Here is a 15,725-nt window from a genome sequence, read left to right as displayed (position 1 = left end):
ACCAATAGTGAAAGCCACGAGATACTATCGTATTTACTACTACCTTATCAACACGAGCCTGAATCTGACCCAGAAAACACGGATGGCTAAGCTAATCGATCAACTTTACCAGCGCGATGTGAGCAGAACGTAACAGATGGTAAGGTAAGGATACTGAAACATAAACCATGTTTGCATTTGTGAACGTAGAAACAACAAACAAGCACTAATCGGCACTTCTCAAATCTCGCGTTTGGATCATCATTAGGAAATGCATTAAAACACAGGCGCGTCATTGCTTAAAACTCGTCTTTGAATCGTCAGTGAGGAAATGTATTAAATATGAAAACATCGGCTACTTACAGGATGTCAGTGTAGGTGCAAAGTTACAATTGCTCCACTTAATAGACGAAGCCTTTGTGTACATCCAGCGGTTGTACTCCGCGATGTTTAGAAAGTAATCCTCCTTAAAATGTGCAGCACACAATCGAACATTTGGGCTGTACTGTTCTGAAACTGTGTTGTAAATAAAACCTAACCACTGGTTTCTTAATGTTTACTCTGTTGGAATGCCAACCAAAGTAGTTTTGCAACGAAACACAACGTCTGCTCGACATGGCGGAAACAACAATACTACAGCGTGATTGAAAGTTATACCCTCTATCTTTGCGTATATATGAGGGCGGTGTTATGAAAATGTTCAAACCAGTATGACGTCTAACTGCATGGGCGTGTTAAACGAGCCGTTTTAGGTGGGCGTGGATGAGGCTTCACGTTTAAAAAGAATATCTCTTTGGATTTGAAACTTTAATTTTTGCAACTTTACAGATCTTTTATGTGCACAGACATCATTTAAAACTCTAAAAACAAAGGAAAACATGCAAACTGACAATTTGACCCCTTTAAGAATTTAGATCAATCGCTGGCTATTACTTTAAAATGTTGGACCCATTAGATGTAAAATGTTTACTAGAAATTTATTTGTATAATATTGACTTATTATACAGTAGCTATCCATCATCCACTCTCCAAACCCACTTACCTGCATTCACTGCAGGAACACATGAGAGCCTATACCAGTATATCAGGGCGCTGGCTTAGTCTAAATATCTGGTTAAAAAAAGCAAAAAAAAAAAGAAAAACAAACACAAACTACATACATTAGAATAGCAATGATTAGAACATCATGATTTAGATTTAATTTAACAGTCAGAAGTTGTTGAATAAATACAGAAAAAAAACAGTCTGGGAATATAGTCGGAGAAAAAATACAGTGACTAACAACGTGCTAATAAACACATTTAGAAAAGCTTTTGAGTAAAATTAGTGGATGTGGGTGAGGCTTTGTTAGTGTGACGTCACATTAACAAGAGAATCAAAACAGCATATCTAATGAGACTGCTCTTGTTTAATGGGGGGATTTTTTTTCATTGTACAGTGTTTGTGTTTGTGTTAACACACTGCCAAAACACATTTATGTCCTTGTAAAAGTGGATTTTGGATTATATATGCCCTTTAACATAAAAATGTACAAATAATAAAGTTCCCTAGAGATTACTTTGGAATTAAAGTTGTATACATAAATATTTACTGTACTCCTCCAGAAATACACTGAGCTTACAGCTGATTGGTCCGTGTTACTTAACATTGTTAGAATGATGCGATTGGGGCCAGTGTAGACGCACTCAAACTATTTCAGGTGGACATACAGTAACTAAAAAATGACCAATACTGTTTACCAATACAAGTTTACAAAAGGTTTGAGAAAGTGGTTCTCAACTGGTGGGTCGAGATCCAGAAAAATTGGTCATAAACAGAAAAAAAAATTGCCAGTCAGCACCAGCATTTTTTATAATTTTCACAAAAGTTGAATGCCTTCTAAAAAATTTCTTCTTTAAATATATAAACCTACAATGTTTAAAAAAAAAACTTTCATCCTATACTCATTTGTTCTCTTTTTATCTCTCAAATATTTGTAGGTTTCTGTAAAAATAAAAAATTTTGAGCAAAAAGCTGAATTAATTGCATTTATGTGAAGGCTCTTTTGATAGAGATCAGATTTAGAGCGATGATCAAAACATATACAGAGTTTTTACTGTTTGCCCTAAGGGGTTGCTTCCAGGTTTTATAAGTTGTGTAGGCACCTGGTGGATAATAGCGGAAATACAGATTGCCAGAAAAACTTGTCATTGGCAGGGAAGCATTTTCTCTTAATTGATGAGATAATTCTGGGATTTAATCAAATTAATGGGGAAAGAGTTAAAGTCCCCCTCTGGTTAAAATCAAGTTTTAATTGTTTATCTGCCGGTTTCCCGGAAAGGGATTAAACTACTCCTAGACTAAAATAAATGTAAGAGCCGTCCAAACTGGAAGCAACTTGCACTGAGATATCTTAAAATACATCAGTGCCCTTTGTTTTGCCTCAAAATGCACACAAGTAATGTTTTTAGTAAGGCATGTTTGTTAAAACTAGGCTTAGTCCTGTTTAAAGCTAATCCCTGTCCAGGAAACCACCGCTGTATGTCTAAGTAGTGTTTTTAATTTGCTTCAAGACAAACCATGTGTAAATCTATCTTTTGAATTGAGGTTCCTTGTTTTCCATTGCAAAACCCATTGCAGCACTGCTGCTTCAGCTCGACTTCTGTGATGGTCATGCAGGGTGAGTGCTGTAACCTGTTAACATCAGCACAGAAAAATATGCAGTTCACGTAGGCACTGGAAAACCATCATCTACATGTCTGGAACTGCCAAATGTAGAATCTAATTAAATATATATCTATGTTTCGAGTTGTGCGATTGAGTGGAGGCAGGGAGTAATGTGCTTATTCATAGATCATTTTTAATGCAAAGATGAGTTTTAAGGGGTTCCATATATTTACTACATGAGGGCCTTTTTTAAATAAAGCTACCAACATAATCATGCATAGTTAGGATAGCAAAATATGCTTTCCAGTTTTCTTATACATCTATCATGTGTAAACACCATTTGAAAATGTTTTTCATGGTACAACACTTTAGAAACATCTCTCCAGACCGTATAGTCCAGCTTCTATTAAATCAATATGACTCGACTATTAAATCTAATCACAATTGAATCATGCATCTGTGCTGATACCCATCCCTCATTTTTAGAAACCATGGACAAAAAATATCACTTTAAGATGAATAGTTTTGACTGTGTCCAGTCTTAAGTTTCAATGCTAATTTTAGGACCTGACATAAAGTAAAACCAGTTGACTAAGGGGCCAGTCACACCAATAGCGTTTATGGCAGTTGCAGGCGCCTTTTTTGAATGATATTCTATGGCCAGGGCGCGTTTGCGCGCTGTTTATGCGCCCCGAGCGCCTTGCGGTTTTTTGCCGCCTGCCGCGCACGCGTTTTTGAAGGAGCGCTGAGAGCGGAGAAGCGCCCGACGTCATTCGTGTCTTTCCATTGTCCAATCGAATGAGGGGAGAGGCGGGCCTTACGTTGTGGTGAGGGAAGTTTAGTTGCTTTGAAGAACCGGACACCACTCGCTCACTCTCTCCTGTGTGTTTGTGCACCTCTCACCCTCAAACAAGGTCAGAGCAAGCGTCCTCTTTTTAAAGTTTCTGCTGATATGACAGTTAACAGCAAAAGGGCGCTCACGCTTCAATATTTGATTGACAAGACAGCTGACTCGGTGGTTGCTTAGCAATATGAAAAGCCGCGTCGCACTGCTCTTTTTTTAAAAAAGGCAGTGCGTCGCGCCTTGCGTTTGCAAGCGTTTAAAACGCTTTTGGTGTGACTGAAGCCTTATTGTGTAATGCATGTAATAAAATTGGCATGTTGCATTTAAGTAATGGCATGAAACATAGTGCAACAGTAATTGTGTGTTATGTGATTTGATAACAATGCTCTTCTAGGCGTTGATTCAGTCCTGAAGTGCGGGTCAGTCACCTACCGACAGCTCTTGAAGGTGTCATCGTGACCGCAATGGCGAGGAGGACCTGACTGAAACCATCAAAGTCTCTATGCTAATTTAAGATGTTGATGCTAATTGACGTGTTGTAATGTGCGACGAGAATCTACATCCTCCATGTATTTCTCTCCCCTCCCCCCTGCAGATCGAGGTAGTGAACACATTCAAGAGCGGGACTTCCTTTCAGGGGGCTCTGAGACGCCAGTCCTCCACCACCAGCCAGAATCAGGATGTAACCAATGTTTCTAGTCCTAGTCATGTTTCCTTGTCCAATGCCCTTTCCTCTCCTACCAGCACTGCTGCTGCTCCCTCTGGGCGTGAGTGAGACTCTTCTCTGGGTGTCTGTCAGGGATGCCTCAATGACATCAGACATAGTGCCAGCCAGTCACAACAAAACTAATAAACACATAGCATATTGAATTAGTCTGTTGAACTGCACTTTTTTGTCCTTTTAAAATGGCACATAACTGGAGAGACAAACCACATAAGTTCTTACTGTGCGTTCACACAAGACGCAAATCAAGCAAATAAATCACGCTATTTGTGTGTAGCTTAAAAATGTTGAGTTAACTTACTTCATTCATGCATGAAATCCACATCATTCGCACATGAAATTTAGACAGGAATAATCTAAATTTGCTGGGTTTTGCTAGTCTCAATATATTTGTATATATATATATATATATATATATATATATATATATATATATATATATATATATATATATATATATATATATATATATATATATATATATATATATATATATATCAAATAGACTAAAAAGCGTTTTATACAACTTACCAGATTGTCCGACCTTCTCGCTTACTTTTTTCCATGCAAGGTGTTGTACATCTATGGGAGTCCAGATATAGCGACAATGTCCTCCATAGTTGTTTCGTTTTTCTGCCTTAGATTGCTACATCGTAATCATGTCACTAGCAAGCTCCTGATTGGTTACGCAGCGTGAATATCCGCCAAAGTTCAGATTTTTTCACGTGTTACGTCTAATGCTTCCTTCGCGTCTGGTGTGAATGCAAGTAGAGTTTACCCTGCAGTAAAATGTTTCAAACAGGCTTTGAACAAATCAATTTTGGTTTTACTAAAGCTGTCTGCTATCATTAGAAAAAATCATACCAAAAACAACATTTATAAAGGAGAAGCTAGCTGCTAGCTGAACTGAGGGGGCTAGCAGCTAGCTTTTCATTGTTAAATATTGTTTTCGGTATTGTTTTCATTTGCCTATAAAGCACATTTCAAAGCAATTCTCGTAACTCAGGCTAGTTTTTCTAGATTGGATGCCTACGGTACACAGACGTTATTCAATTTTACAGATTTTCCTTGACAGCCCCATGTCATGAATAAATGTTTTTGATCTTCCAACCAGTCAGTTGGCTGTAAGCAGTATTTGATATACGTTTTTTATGCACATGATATCTCTGTACAGATAGAGATACAGATAAACAGGCAGTCTTGACTGAAGTGGCGTCCCTACTGTTACTTTGACTGCGATTTTAACAAGATATACTGAGAGCAGATCAGACAGATCTAGTGTTGAGGAGAACATGCTGTGCTCTCTTTTCTTTTAATACGAGCTTTAAACAGTTGGTGTCCACTGCCAGCAGTGGCTCGTGTCTGTAATTGACATGTGCTCTTGTGGTTTGTGAACACCAGGGTCTTGAGCGGTCTCCATTGGTGGTTTCATGAAGAATCACCACAAATATATTTTTTTTACTTTGACCCAAGATGTGTCATCATTTTGTGCGATGCTCTTTCAGCCTTAAAGTAAGAGTGCACTGTAAAAAATGCAGCATTTTTGTCAAATCAACATATATTTTTATGCTACTTTAATTAAAACAATTAAGTTAAACAATTTCAACTTGTCTTTATACTATTCACAGATCAAAACTTAAAATAGTAGGTTGAATTTACTTACAAAACCAAGTTGTTTTAACTTGATGCTGCATTTTGGTGGTGCAACACAACTCAAATTAAAAGTAAACTGAGATCAACAAACCCTAGATTAGCTCTAAACTCTGCTTAATTAAATCCTTATTGGTGCAACCCACCCTGCAGGTTCTTAAGATCAGAAAGGTAATTAAAATGTTTATTGAATGTTGTCTGTGGTGTACATTTGAGTCACAGAAACATTATATGCTATGGACTATTTTACATTATACCTAACTATATTAATGTCATTAAAAATACTGTTTATCTCTGACCAAGTTCAGATGGAACAAAACAATATTGTAATTTTAGTAAGGCATTATAAATAGCTGCCCACTGGGGTCACCATTTTTAAAAACTCTGTTTCTTTCCTGGTTATAATCGAAGCTGGCAAGGCGTGGAGCCAGTTGCATAATTTCTCATGAAGTCTCATAATTATTTTCTTCAAGACTTATCATACAAATTTTAAACTGGTTACTTTAAAAAGTAGATTTGTCTAATTTGAATCTAAAAAGTTGGACTGATTAGCCCAAACTACTTGGTAGCTAGTTTGACTAGTTCTTGCAGTTCAAATGCAATATACATAACATTGTTTTTTAGTGGTGTACTGTATAAATACCTTAAATATGTAATGAACACAAACTTTATTGTTTTTATTACCTTAGAATGAGACTTTTTTATCTACTACTTACACTGCGATTCCCCTTGGTCTTGGACATAAAAGTCACAATTGTACCCTGCAGGTTTCTACAGTAGCCCTAAACTGACTAACTGCTTTACAAAATGAACAATTTTTCGTCACTACAATGTCTCCGATGATGACATGTTTGTCCTGTTGCGGCTACCGTAGCTTCTCTGTGCATGAGCAGTAGACCGAGCGGTTGTTTGAAATTCACAATCTCACCACTAGGTGCCTCTAAAATCTACACAAGACACATTCATAAGTTAACGGCTACGTTTATGCAACCGGCCACGGAGTTTACAACCGCTAACCAAGCCATTTGAGGTTGGGTAAAACCACATTTTCAAGCATTCTTATAGGCATAATTAATCGAGTTGTCAAAGGCATCCCTGAATATCTGCTTTACTTTACTGATTTTCTCTTACTCTCCATGTCACTGTTTATCAAATCATCTTTAACCCATTTCTCAGAAGAACATGTGTTTCATTGTACCATGTGTTTGTTTTCCCCAGAGTGCTAAGAGCCCTGGACTAAGGGTGCAGCCTACGGAGTGAATTTAAGGTTGTGAGTCCCTCCATTGTCCGTCGCAAAATTGATGTGAACTAATATTCCACCAACAAACTCACCAGGCTGGGTAAACATTCAAGTATAGCCAATGATATCAACTGTAGCCTGACCCGTTCTCCAAAATACCCGAGGCTGCATTGTCCAACTGGTTTTTCTCTTGACCACGGGAGGCTGTTTATAGGTTTTGTTTATTCTGTTTTTATACGACTTTCTCTCCACACAGCTCTGAGGACGTGTGAAGAAAGTGCCGATTCCTCTCCATAGTCTTGTCTTATTTGTCGTCTGCGTGGTGTAAAATCAAGTCCAACGCGATGCCCACAGCGACCCATTGTGTCTCGTGGCTTTACTATGTTGACTGTGTCCGCGTGACAGTTGCAGAATAAACGTTAGGCCAGTCTTCATCTATGTGATTCGTTCTGACATTCGTTTTCATCTGTCATTCAGACCAGTTTGTGTTGGTTTTGCTCTTGGATGCGTAGTAGTTTGCTGTTTGTTAAGAAGGTTAGATTGAAGTTTTTACTTGATGGTAGGAAAATATTTCATTGCAGACTATCTGTCTTAAAAATGCTCAACTACTTTTTTCTGTGTTTGATGGTGATGTGCAGTAAGTTCTACGTTATACAGATGGTCAGTATGGCAGTTTTCAATAAAAGAAAGCACAACTTCACTAATATATATTGGTATATTTTAGCAGTTGAGTAGGACAGCATACAGTACAGTATAGATGTCTACTCAGGTCTAAAGGGCGATTTATAGTCGTGCGTAGGTCCTACGCCGTAGGCTATCCGTAGCCTGTGCGTAGCTCTGCGTAGCCTGACGCGCACCTCGCAAAATTTCTAACAGCCCGTCGGCGACGCGGACGACGACGCACAAGTATAAATGAAAACCGAGGCGGAACCTACGCCGTCGCGGCTACGCCGTAGGACCTACGCACGACTATAAATCGCCCTTAAAGAAATGTACCCGACCCCGAACTGACCCAAATCACTTTTACCCGAACCCGACGTGCATAAATATTTTTTTTATGAAAGATCCAACCCGAGACGAAACCCAGAAAATTTTACCCGGGTCCTATCCGACCCAGTGGCAATTTTTCTGAACCTGACTGTAAACGACAACCGATGAGTATGCAGTCTGCAGCCCAACACCCACCAGTTAGACAGAAAGAAACCCCGGTGGCCTCGCAACCAATTTTGTTACGCTGCTTCATTTGTTTTCATTTGTTATCTGACGACAACACCAAGGTAACCACTAAAATGTGCATTTAAAAATGATTGACAGGTTTGGCTCAACAAAAATAAACCTGCAACTTGTTGACTTAACTCCTCAAACTCACTGAGATCTGTAATGCGTCTTCTTGTGCTCAAATATCTAAAAGCATGTGAAAATGATAAAAGTTGGCGACAATCACATTGCACATGTTGCAGAGGTGACTTCACGTGACAGGGTCTCTATCGCTCTCTCTGCCGGCTTGCGCAGCGCCCAGGTGTGTTCTCAGGAACCGAAATTTGACATTGATTGATTTAATGTAAATCAATCCTCTGTAGTATAAGGTGACCAGACGTCCCCATTTTTCTTAGTTGCGCGCCATTGATTGATCGAAGAAGAATTTACTATGAGACACATGAAAGCGTCATCAAGTTATCAACAATCAAGATATGAAAACAATCAAAGTTATCGGGGGTTAAGGTACTAACAACTCATGTTTAATTAAAGTAATAAACCAATAAAGTGAACTGGTCACAGCATGACATTGAGCTTTTGTTTTGTGTAGGCTAAATATGTTTACATTTTGCATTATTTCTTCTGTTCTTAACGTTTACAATGCTATGAAATCAGCTGAAGTAGTACATTAGAAGTAATTTTTGATGAGATATGTCATGTGCACTGAATTAAAAATGGAAAAAAATAGATTTAGGCTACAGAAATGTTTCAATTAATTGAATTAGAAACACTAAAAAATTACTTTCTTATTTATTCATTTTATTTATTCATTTAGCTGACGCTTTTATTCAAAGCTTTCTTACTTAGTATTTTTCTCTTGTTTTTTGTACAAATATTTAAAAATTCTTAAAACAGGATTCATTTCCTTGATAAGCAAATTGACCTAAGAAAATAAGTATAGTTTTTAAACCAAAAATATTAAATTCGCAAAATATTAAATTAGCAAAAACAAGCAACAAATTCAGCACAAATTCACTTCAGTTTAATATTTTTTGTCTTTAAGCTAGTTTTTTTTCTTAGGGGATTTTGCTTATGAACAAAATGCATCCTGATCTAACAACCTGATCTCACAAATTTCCGTGAAATAGTCACACATTATTTTGCTCAGTTTTGCGTGACATTGTCACATATTTCCACCATATTACGTACCCCTGCCACGACTTTCTTTTCCGTGACAGTTTCACGTATTGGTTACTCAACTGTTTTTCCTATTTTTAAACAATTGTCGCTTTGGTTTGGGGTTAGATTTGCTGTCACTTAAAGTATTGGTTTATACAATTTTTTCGTATGCTTTTTAAACCATCGTTGCCTGACATTAGGGTTAGAGTTGGGTTTGGGTAATGATGTCATTTTATGTAACAGAAAGTTGTTCTAACCCCAAACCGAAACGACAATTGTAAGAAAATAGGAAAAACAGTTGAGTAACCAATACGTGAAACTGTCATGGAAAAGAAAGTCGTGGTATAATATGGTGGAAATACATGACAATATCGCAAAATAATGCGTGACTATTTCACAGATCAGGCTAGAATTTTTAGATATTTTTACTGAAAACAAGACCAAAATACTTAGTAAGAAATTAATTTTTGCAGAAAATGTTTTGTGCCCATTTTTTCATTCATAGATAACAACAAATTAGATATTAATGATATTTTGACCAATGAACTAGGAAATGTTCCCGGTTTTCATTTAAAAAATCTGGTCACCTTACTGTGATACCGACGTAATCCGGTCAGTGTTCTAAAAAGTATCGGGTTTGGTGACCAACCCTAGTGTTAAAGCCACTCAGCATCCTAATCAAAATAAAATATTTTAAAGAATTTATTCAAAATGCTCTACTGTACAACTCTTAATGGATATTAGATTCGGATGTAGAGTCGGATATTAGCATGTTGCTGAGATAACACCTTGAGAATACTGTACACACAAAACTTTACATATCTCAAATATTATTGTTTTGTTTTTATTCTAAATTGAATAAAATATGTTTATGGTCAACATTTAGCCTGGTAATACCATCCTCTGCTTTTTGCTTCGCTTCATAGACAGAGTCTGGCTGGGCATAATTGACAATCGTTTTCCTTCTCGTGGGAGGGGCTTGTCTGAAGTTTAAAATCATTGGTCTAAACGTAAGCCAATCACATAACGTTTGGATATGATGTGTGTTAAGCGCCGGCTCAGCCGCATCAAATTTCTGCTGTAAAACACACGTATGATGTGAAAACAAACCCATCGAGCGAAATATCGGAGTTAACATGGCTATGAACGACTTTTGCAGATTATGTAAAGTAAATCGGGCCAGACCTAGTTGAACACTATCCTTACGGTGTCTTTCCACTCACGTCTAAGTGGAGGAATGCCCCTCTCTCCTCTCAAACTCTTCCACCAGACAGCCATAACCACATGTAAATTACTGTAAATCTTCCTACCTTATTTTCTGGTTAATCAGGAACGTCACCAAAGAATGTTTGCCCACGCGTCCTCCACCATTAACTGTGAACAATGAAATTCCCTTCCATGATTTCTCAATCGTTGTGCACGTCAAGCTGTGCTGCACACAGTTTCTCGCTGACGATCGGTAATAGTTGATAAATTAAACTTTTCCCAAAACCTGTCGGGAGTAGGGCAGCAACATAATCTCCATTCAAAATGTTTAACAAACACTTTTCTTGTTCGGGCTTAAGTTGGCAAGTGCCGGTTCTCCATAACAGAGCAAATAGCTTTCTGTGCCTCCATGTCCACTACAAACTACAACCATACATTGGCGCTTAGCGTCTACGTCACGGTTCTCAGCCCACCCTCTATTCGTTGATTGGGCCGTCGGTCTTGAAGCCAGGGGAAAACGGTTTGAATTTGAGGTATCTCAGACTGAGTACAGAAGCGTAATGAAATTTAGCGGAAGTACAAAGTCTGACGTAGTCAGACTAGTCAACATTGCCTTGAATAATGGATTCCGGGATTTACTGTACCATAAAACCCATACACCTGTTGCAAACTGTTGGTTGAAACCCAGGAGCAAGCTTATGTTGTTTCAGGTGCCGCGTTCGCTAGGGTTTGTAACAGCCATAGAATAGATTATAGTTATAGTGGACTAGATTATGATCCCGTTGTATCATATGAAAATGTATTTGTGATGATTTGAGAGGTAATTTAGGCTACCCCCATTGGTTTGAATTGCACAATAAAACTTGATCATCTAGCATAGTTTTCTGAACCTGAACAAAGACTATACTTGAGTGTTTACACAGAGATGCATGGAGTTGTTGAAAGAACAGACGTTGCTGCGTTTGTTCTCGTCTCTTCTTGTTTCGCAGTCTGTGTGCCTGTGTTCATCTAAACATCTCCACGTGGTGTCGTCCCAAACAGCATGTTGTGTGTAGTCGTTCAGTTGGCTTGTCAAGTTTTTGTTTTGCTTTGTTGTGTCGTGACCCTATGCTCTCGTAGCATAGGATCTACTGTCCCAGTCATCTGTATTGAGTCTTCGTACTTTTGTTTATTTAAATTCACCTTATTTCAACCTCGAAACTCATACCAGATCTAAAACTCTAATCTTTTCCTTTTACCGACTTTCCACAAAAAGTTTTCAACTTGCATGTTGGTATTTTCTTTCATTTTGGTTCTGTTGAATTAACAATGCTTGTCTCTAGGTATACAACTCTTTGGACCTTTTGAACACTGTATACTGTATTGTGTACTGTATGGTATACATAAAAGCATTGCCTATGTTTTCTTGTTTTCTTTTTAACGCTCTCTTTTTTATTTTACCATGAGTTTGAGTGATCTATCTTTGAGTTGGTGTCATTTCAGTGCAAACGCTAAAGCGTCCAAGTGCACGGTAGAATAAGCGAATTACGGACGCTCCCCAAACTTTAAAGCGATAGCTGACTTTGTTCTATGACCTTTCCCTCTTCCTGTTTCCTTTCGCCTTGGGTCGTCTGCAAACTTGCATTTTAACGCTCTTACGTTGTTCTTTTCCTCACGCAGATACGTGTCGTGAACGCGTTTCGTAGCTCGCTCTACGAAGGCTTGGAAAAACCCGACTCCAGAACCTCCATCCACAATTTCATGACTCATCCGGAGTTTAGAATAGAGGACTCGACGCCCCACATTCCTCTCATAGACGACACCGACGACGAGGCCGCCAGGAAGAACTCGACTCAACCCTCGTCGCCCAACAAGAACAACAACGCCATCGATAGCGGTATCAATCTGACTATCGACACGAGTAAATCTGCCGCATCCTCCATCACCGGGAGCCCGCTTCATAGTCTGGAGACATCGCTTTAGCCACCTCGCACAGGAAATTATTCAACGATCATCTTAGACTACATACGTTTGAAAACGCTACGGAGAGCGCACACGAATGTGTACTGTTGACTGAACGCGCTGTCGCCCTGGCGTACTTTTGTCGTGTAACAACAAGACGTGAAGAATGAACCGATTCCGGAGTGACTCGAGAAACGGATTGAACGTGAACACACGCCACTCCCATTTCCAGAGGAAACGAGAGACAAGTCATTTAAATTCAGCTATTATTGTCGCTCCTGCATGAATGTACATTACCCAGGTTTTTCTTTGAAGAACAGTTTATTTTTATTTAAATGGTTTGATTCGGTGGGACGTGCGGTGGACTGCTATATTAAGACAGCTTCTCTGATTCACTGATCTGTGAGTATTGTGTGTGGCATGTATCTATAATTGTATAGATTTTTTCGTTTGTTTTCGATTATCGATTAAGGTGTATACAAACTCGCAGGGCTCAACTTGCACAGATGATTTGCACCTGTCGGAAAAGAGAAGCCCTCGGAAATTAGAATTTATTAAGCGTATATATATATTTATATACATATTATAAATATATATTTACAGAGTTTATCTTTATTTGTTGGCATGTTGCCTTGTTCTGCTTAAATGACTCTTAACTACTTTAACTTATTTATGTCCTAAAAAGAATGTAATTTGTTTACAAGACCTGTAGATATGTCCTGGTTTCTTTGTAGGGTTTAAAACTTCTTTATAGGGTTCGAAACCACGCAGCAGACGTAGACGGCTCGAGTTGTTCCTGTAATATCAGACTGTAGGTGTTTTATTACCGATTGTGTGCTGGACTTGCCTGCTATTTTGTCAAAAGATGTAGATATTTTTTAGAGGATAACAAAAAGAAACCAAAATCTAGTGGGATTTATCATTAATGTGGCATCTTAGTATTACACGATTGTTAGGATCGAAGCTGAGCAGACCCACCCGATAAACGAATCAGATATATTCAGACAAAGGTCGAGCCTCAAATGTGAGCGGATACTTCAGGTTGGATTTAAATATCTTCTTTAGAAACATAAATATTTAACATAAATCGTTTCAGTTACGTGTGACCATCAAAAGCTCGATGGATTTTATGTTGGAAACATGTAAACTAAGTTATATTGGCATATCTGTATGGAAATCAAACTTGTGTTCAAATCTTGTGATTTATTGTGTTGATTCTTCTTCTTCTTTTGACATTTGATTATCTTCGGTTTAAGGAATTGAACCCAGCTCCCGAGCTGACGTCACGACTGAACTACATCATGCATAACAAAACGAAACAAAAAAGGAATGTTGCTTTTGACACTTTTCTTAAAAAAAAAAGAAAAACCGGAAAACCCGAACCAACAAAAAAAAAATCAATTTACGATCCTTTTCTGCACTATCCAGATATGAATGAATTTCTGTGGTGTAAATTTAGATGTGCTTCTGTGTTCAAATCAAGCTTGTCTTCCTGCAGTCAGTAAATATACTCTAGCATCTCAACAGTATTCACTAGTTGTTAACTATTTAATGTACTCTAGAAACGAAAGGACAACGGGGTCTGTCGGACGACACGCTTATAGAGTCACTCACGCGTTCACATTCCTCCATTATTACACACAGGCGTGATGTCATATGCTTAATATGCAACATTGTCAGTCTTTGAATCGGACTTTCTTTATTTTTCCTCATCGGGAGAGGGTGCACAAGCTTTAACAGTTGCTCAGGCATGAATACGCAACGACATAAATTAACAAAAAAGTTTGAGTTTTTCTGAAATGCCCTTCATCACATTTCAAAGCCTGGCCCGCCAACACTTCCCAACATTAGTACGCTGACCAAAATCATCACCTCTGGGAAAGTTTGTCTTGAAATGTGTGTGGACTGTAATGACTCCTGAACTTTTACTGTGTGAATGGCCAGTTTGGCTAAATTCAGTTCAGTTTTGCGTCCGCCGTTGACGGGCTATAATATAACGGATGCAGTTTAAAACATGTATAACCAATAAACCGAAACGATGATGACGTTCTAATAATCACAAATAATAATAATAAAATTTCTTGCAATACATCAGCTTCTATGTACTGTACTTAGCAGCATGCATTTTGTGGACGCCACTGGTATTTTTGGCGCTCTAGCAATTTATGGGTAAATGAAAAGTGTTCATCCATCTTGTTTTTATGAATTTTATAATCTATACAATAATTGTAAATAAAGAACTCAATGTCTTTGTTCATTTAATACTATGCAAAAAGCTTTTGATTGTTTCTCATCTACCCTAGAGTGTGTTGCTGGAATGTTTGTGGTCTCAAAGTCAGTAAAACAAAACAAAGAAAAAAAATATTGTGATGTAAATGATTTTCTAGCCTGATTACATTAACTGACTCTTGTTGCTTCACTGTCCATACCACCATTCCAGACAGGAACGCAAGTGATCAAATGAAAAAAGAAAATACTAATAATATGCCTAAACAAGCACTTAATAAATTCCCCGAGGAGCATGAACCAGTGTCCCGTGAGCAGTGTGCATGTCTCTTGGTGTATTATCTCTTGCTCATACAGTAGATTGTGGCACGTCGTGGATGTACTCGGCGGATTCGAGCTGATCCTGGGGTCGACGTGCAGCCAGTGTCTCTGTATCATTACATATGCTGCTCGGCATGACTTTGAAGATAAATCTGTACAATGCTTTGCTGTCGTTTCTGTTTCTTTGGCATCTTTTAATGAATGACAATATTTCTTGATTACATTTTGTCGGCAGCGGAGATCGGCTCACAACGCCGTACGGCCATATGTCGAGTCTCTGCGGTTTTATGGGACTTCTGCTGAGAACTGTTGCAGTGCCAAAAGCCAAGATATTTTGGGAACTGTGTTGACAACAGCAATAATAAATTCATTGAAACAGTGCAATAAATATTTAACATGCAGTCATTTGAATTTGTAATATTTATGTGATGCAGTGGATTTTAGTGTTTCATTAAGTAATCACTGCAAAAACTCACTATAGAGTGATTCTAAGTTGGTCTGTGATTTAAATAATGTGCTGTATTCTTTTATTGCTGCATTGCATTGCTGATCTCATTAAGGCTTTGATATGC

At 38.2% G+C, this 15,725-nt stretch overlaps 1 protein-coding gene across 15 annotated transcripts in view; it reads left to right on the top strand.

Moving 5' to 3' along the window:
- Nucleotides 1-15,325, top strand: part of atp2b2 (ATPase plasma membrane Ca2+ transporting 2) — a 236,509-nt gene extending 221,184 nt beyond the window's left edge. For 8 of the 15 annotated variants that reach the window (XM_065265906.1, XM_065265905.1, XM_065265912.2 and 5 more), the window contains one exon: nucleotides 12,325-15,325. In XM_065265906.1, coding sequence (XP_065121978.1) covers nucleotides 12,325-12,627 — 303 coding nt within the window. In that variant the 3' untranslated portion in view covers nucleotides 12,628-15,325. Of the gene's footprint in view, nucleotides 1-4,064; nucleotides 4,237-7,061; nucleotides 7,114-12,324 lie in introns of all 15 variants that reach the window. The other 7 variants (XM_065265914.2, XM_065265919.2, XM_065265918.2 and 4 more) reach the window with 4 other exon arrangements.
- The last annotated feature ends 400 nt before the right edge of the window (nucleotides 15,326-15,725 follow it).

Source organism: Paramisgurnus dabryanus, chromosome 14 (genome assembly GCF_030506205.2).
Source record: "Paramisgurnus dabryanus chromosome 14, PD_genome_1.1, whole genome shotgun sequence".
In the NCBI taxonomy this organism is placed as follows: domain Eukaryota; kingdom Metazoa; phylum Chordata; class Actinopteri; order Cypriniformes; family Cobitidae; genus Paramisgurnus; species Paramisgurnus dabryanus.
This window is presented reverse-complemented; position numbering and strand designations above follow the sequence as displayed.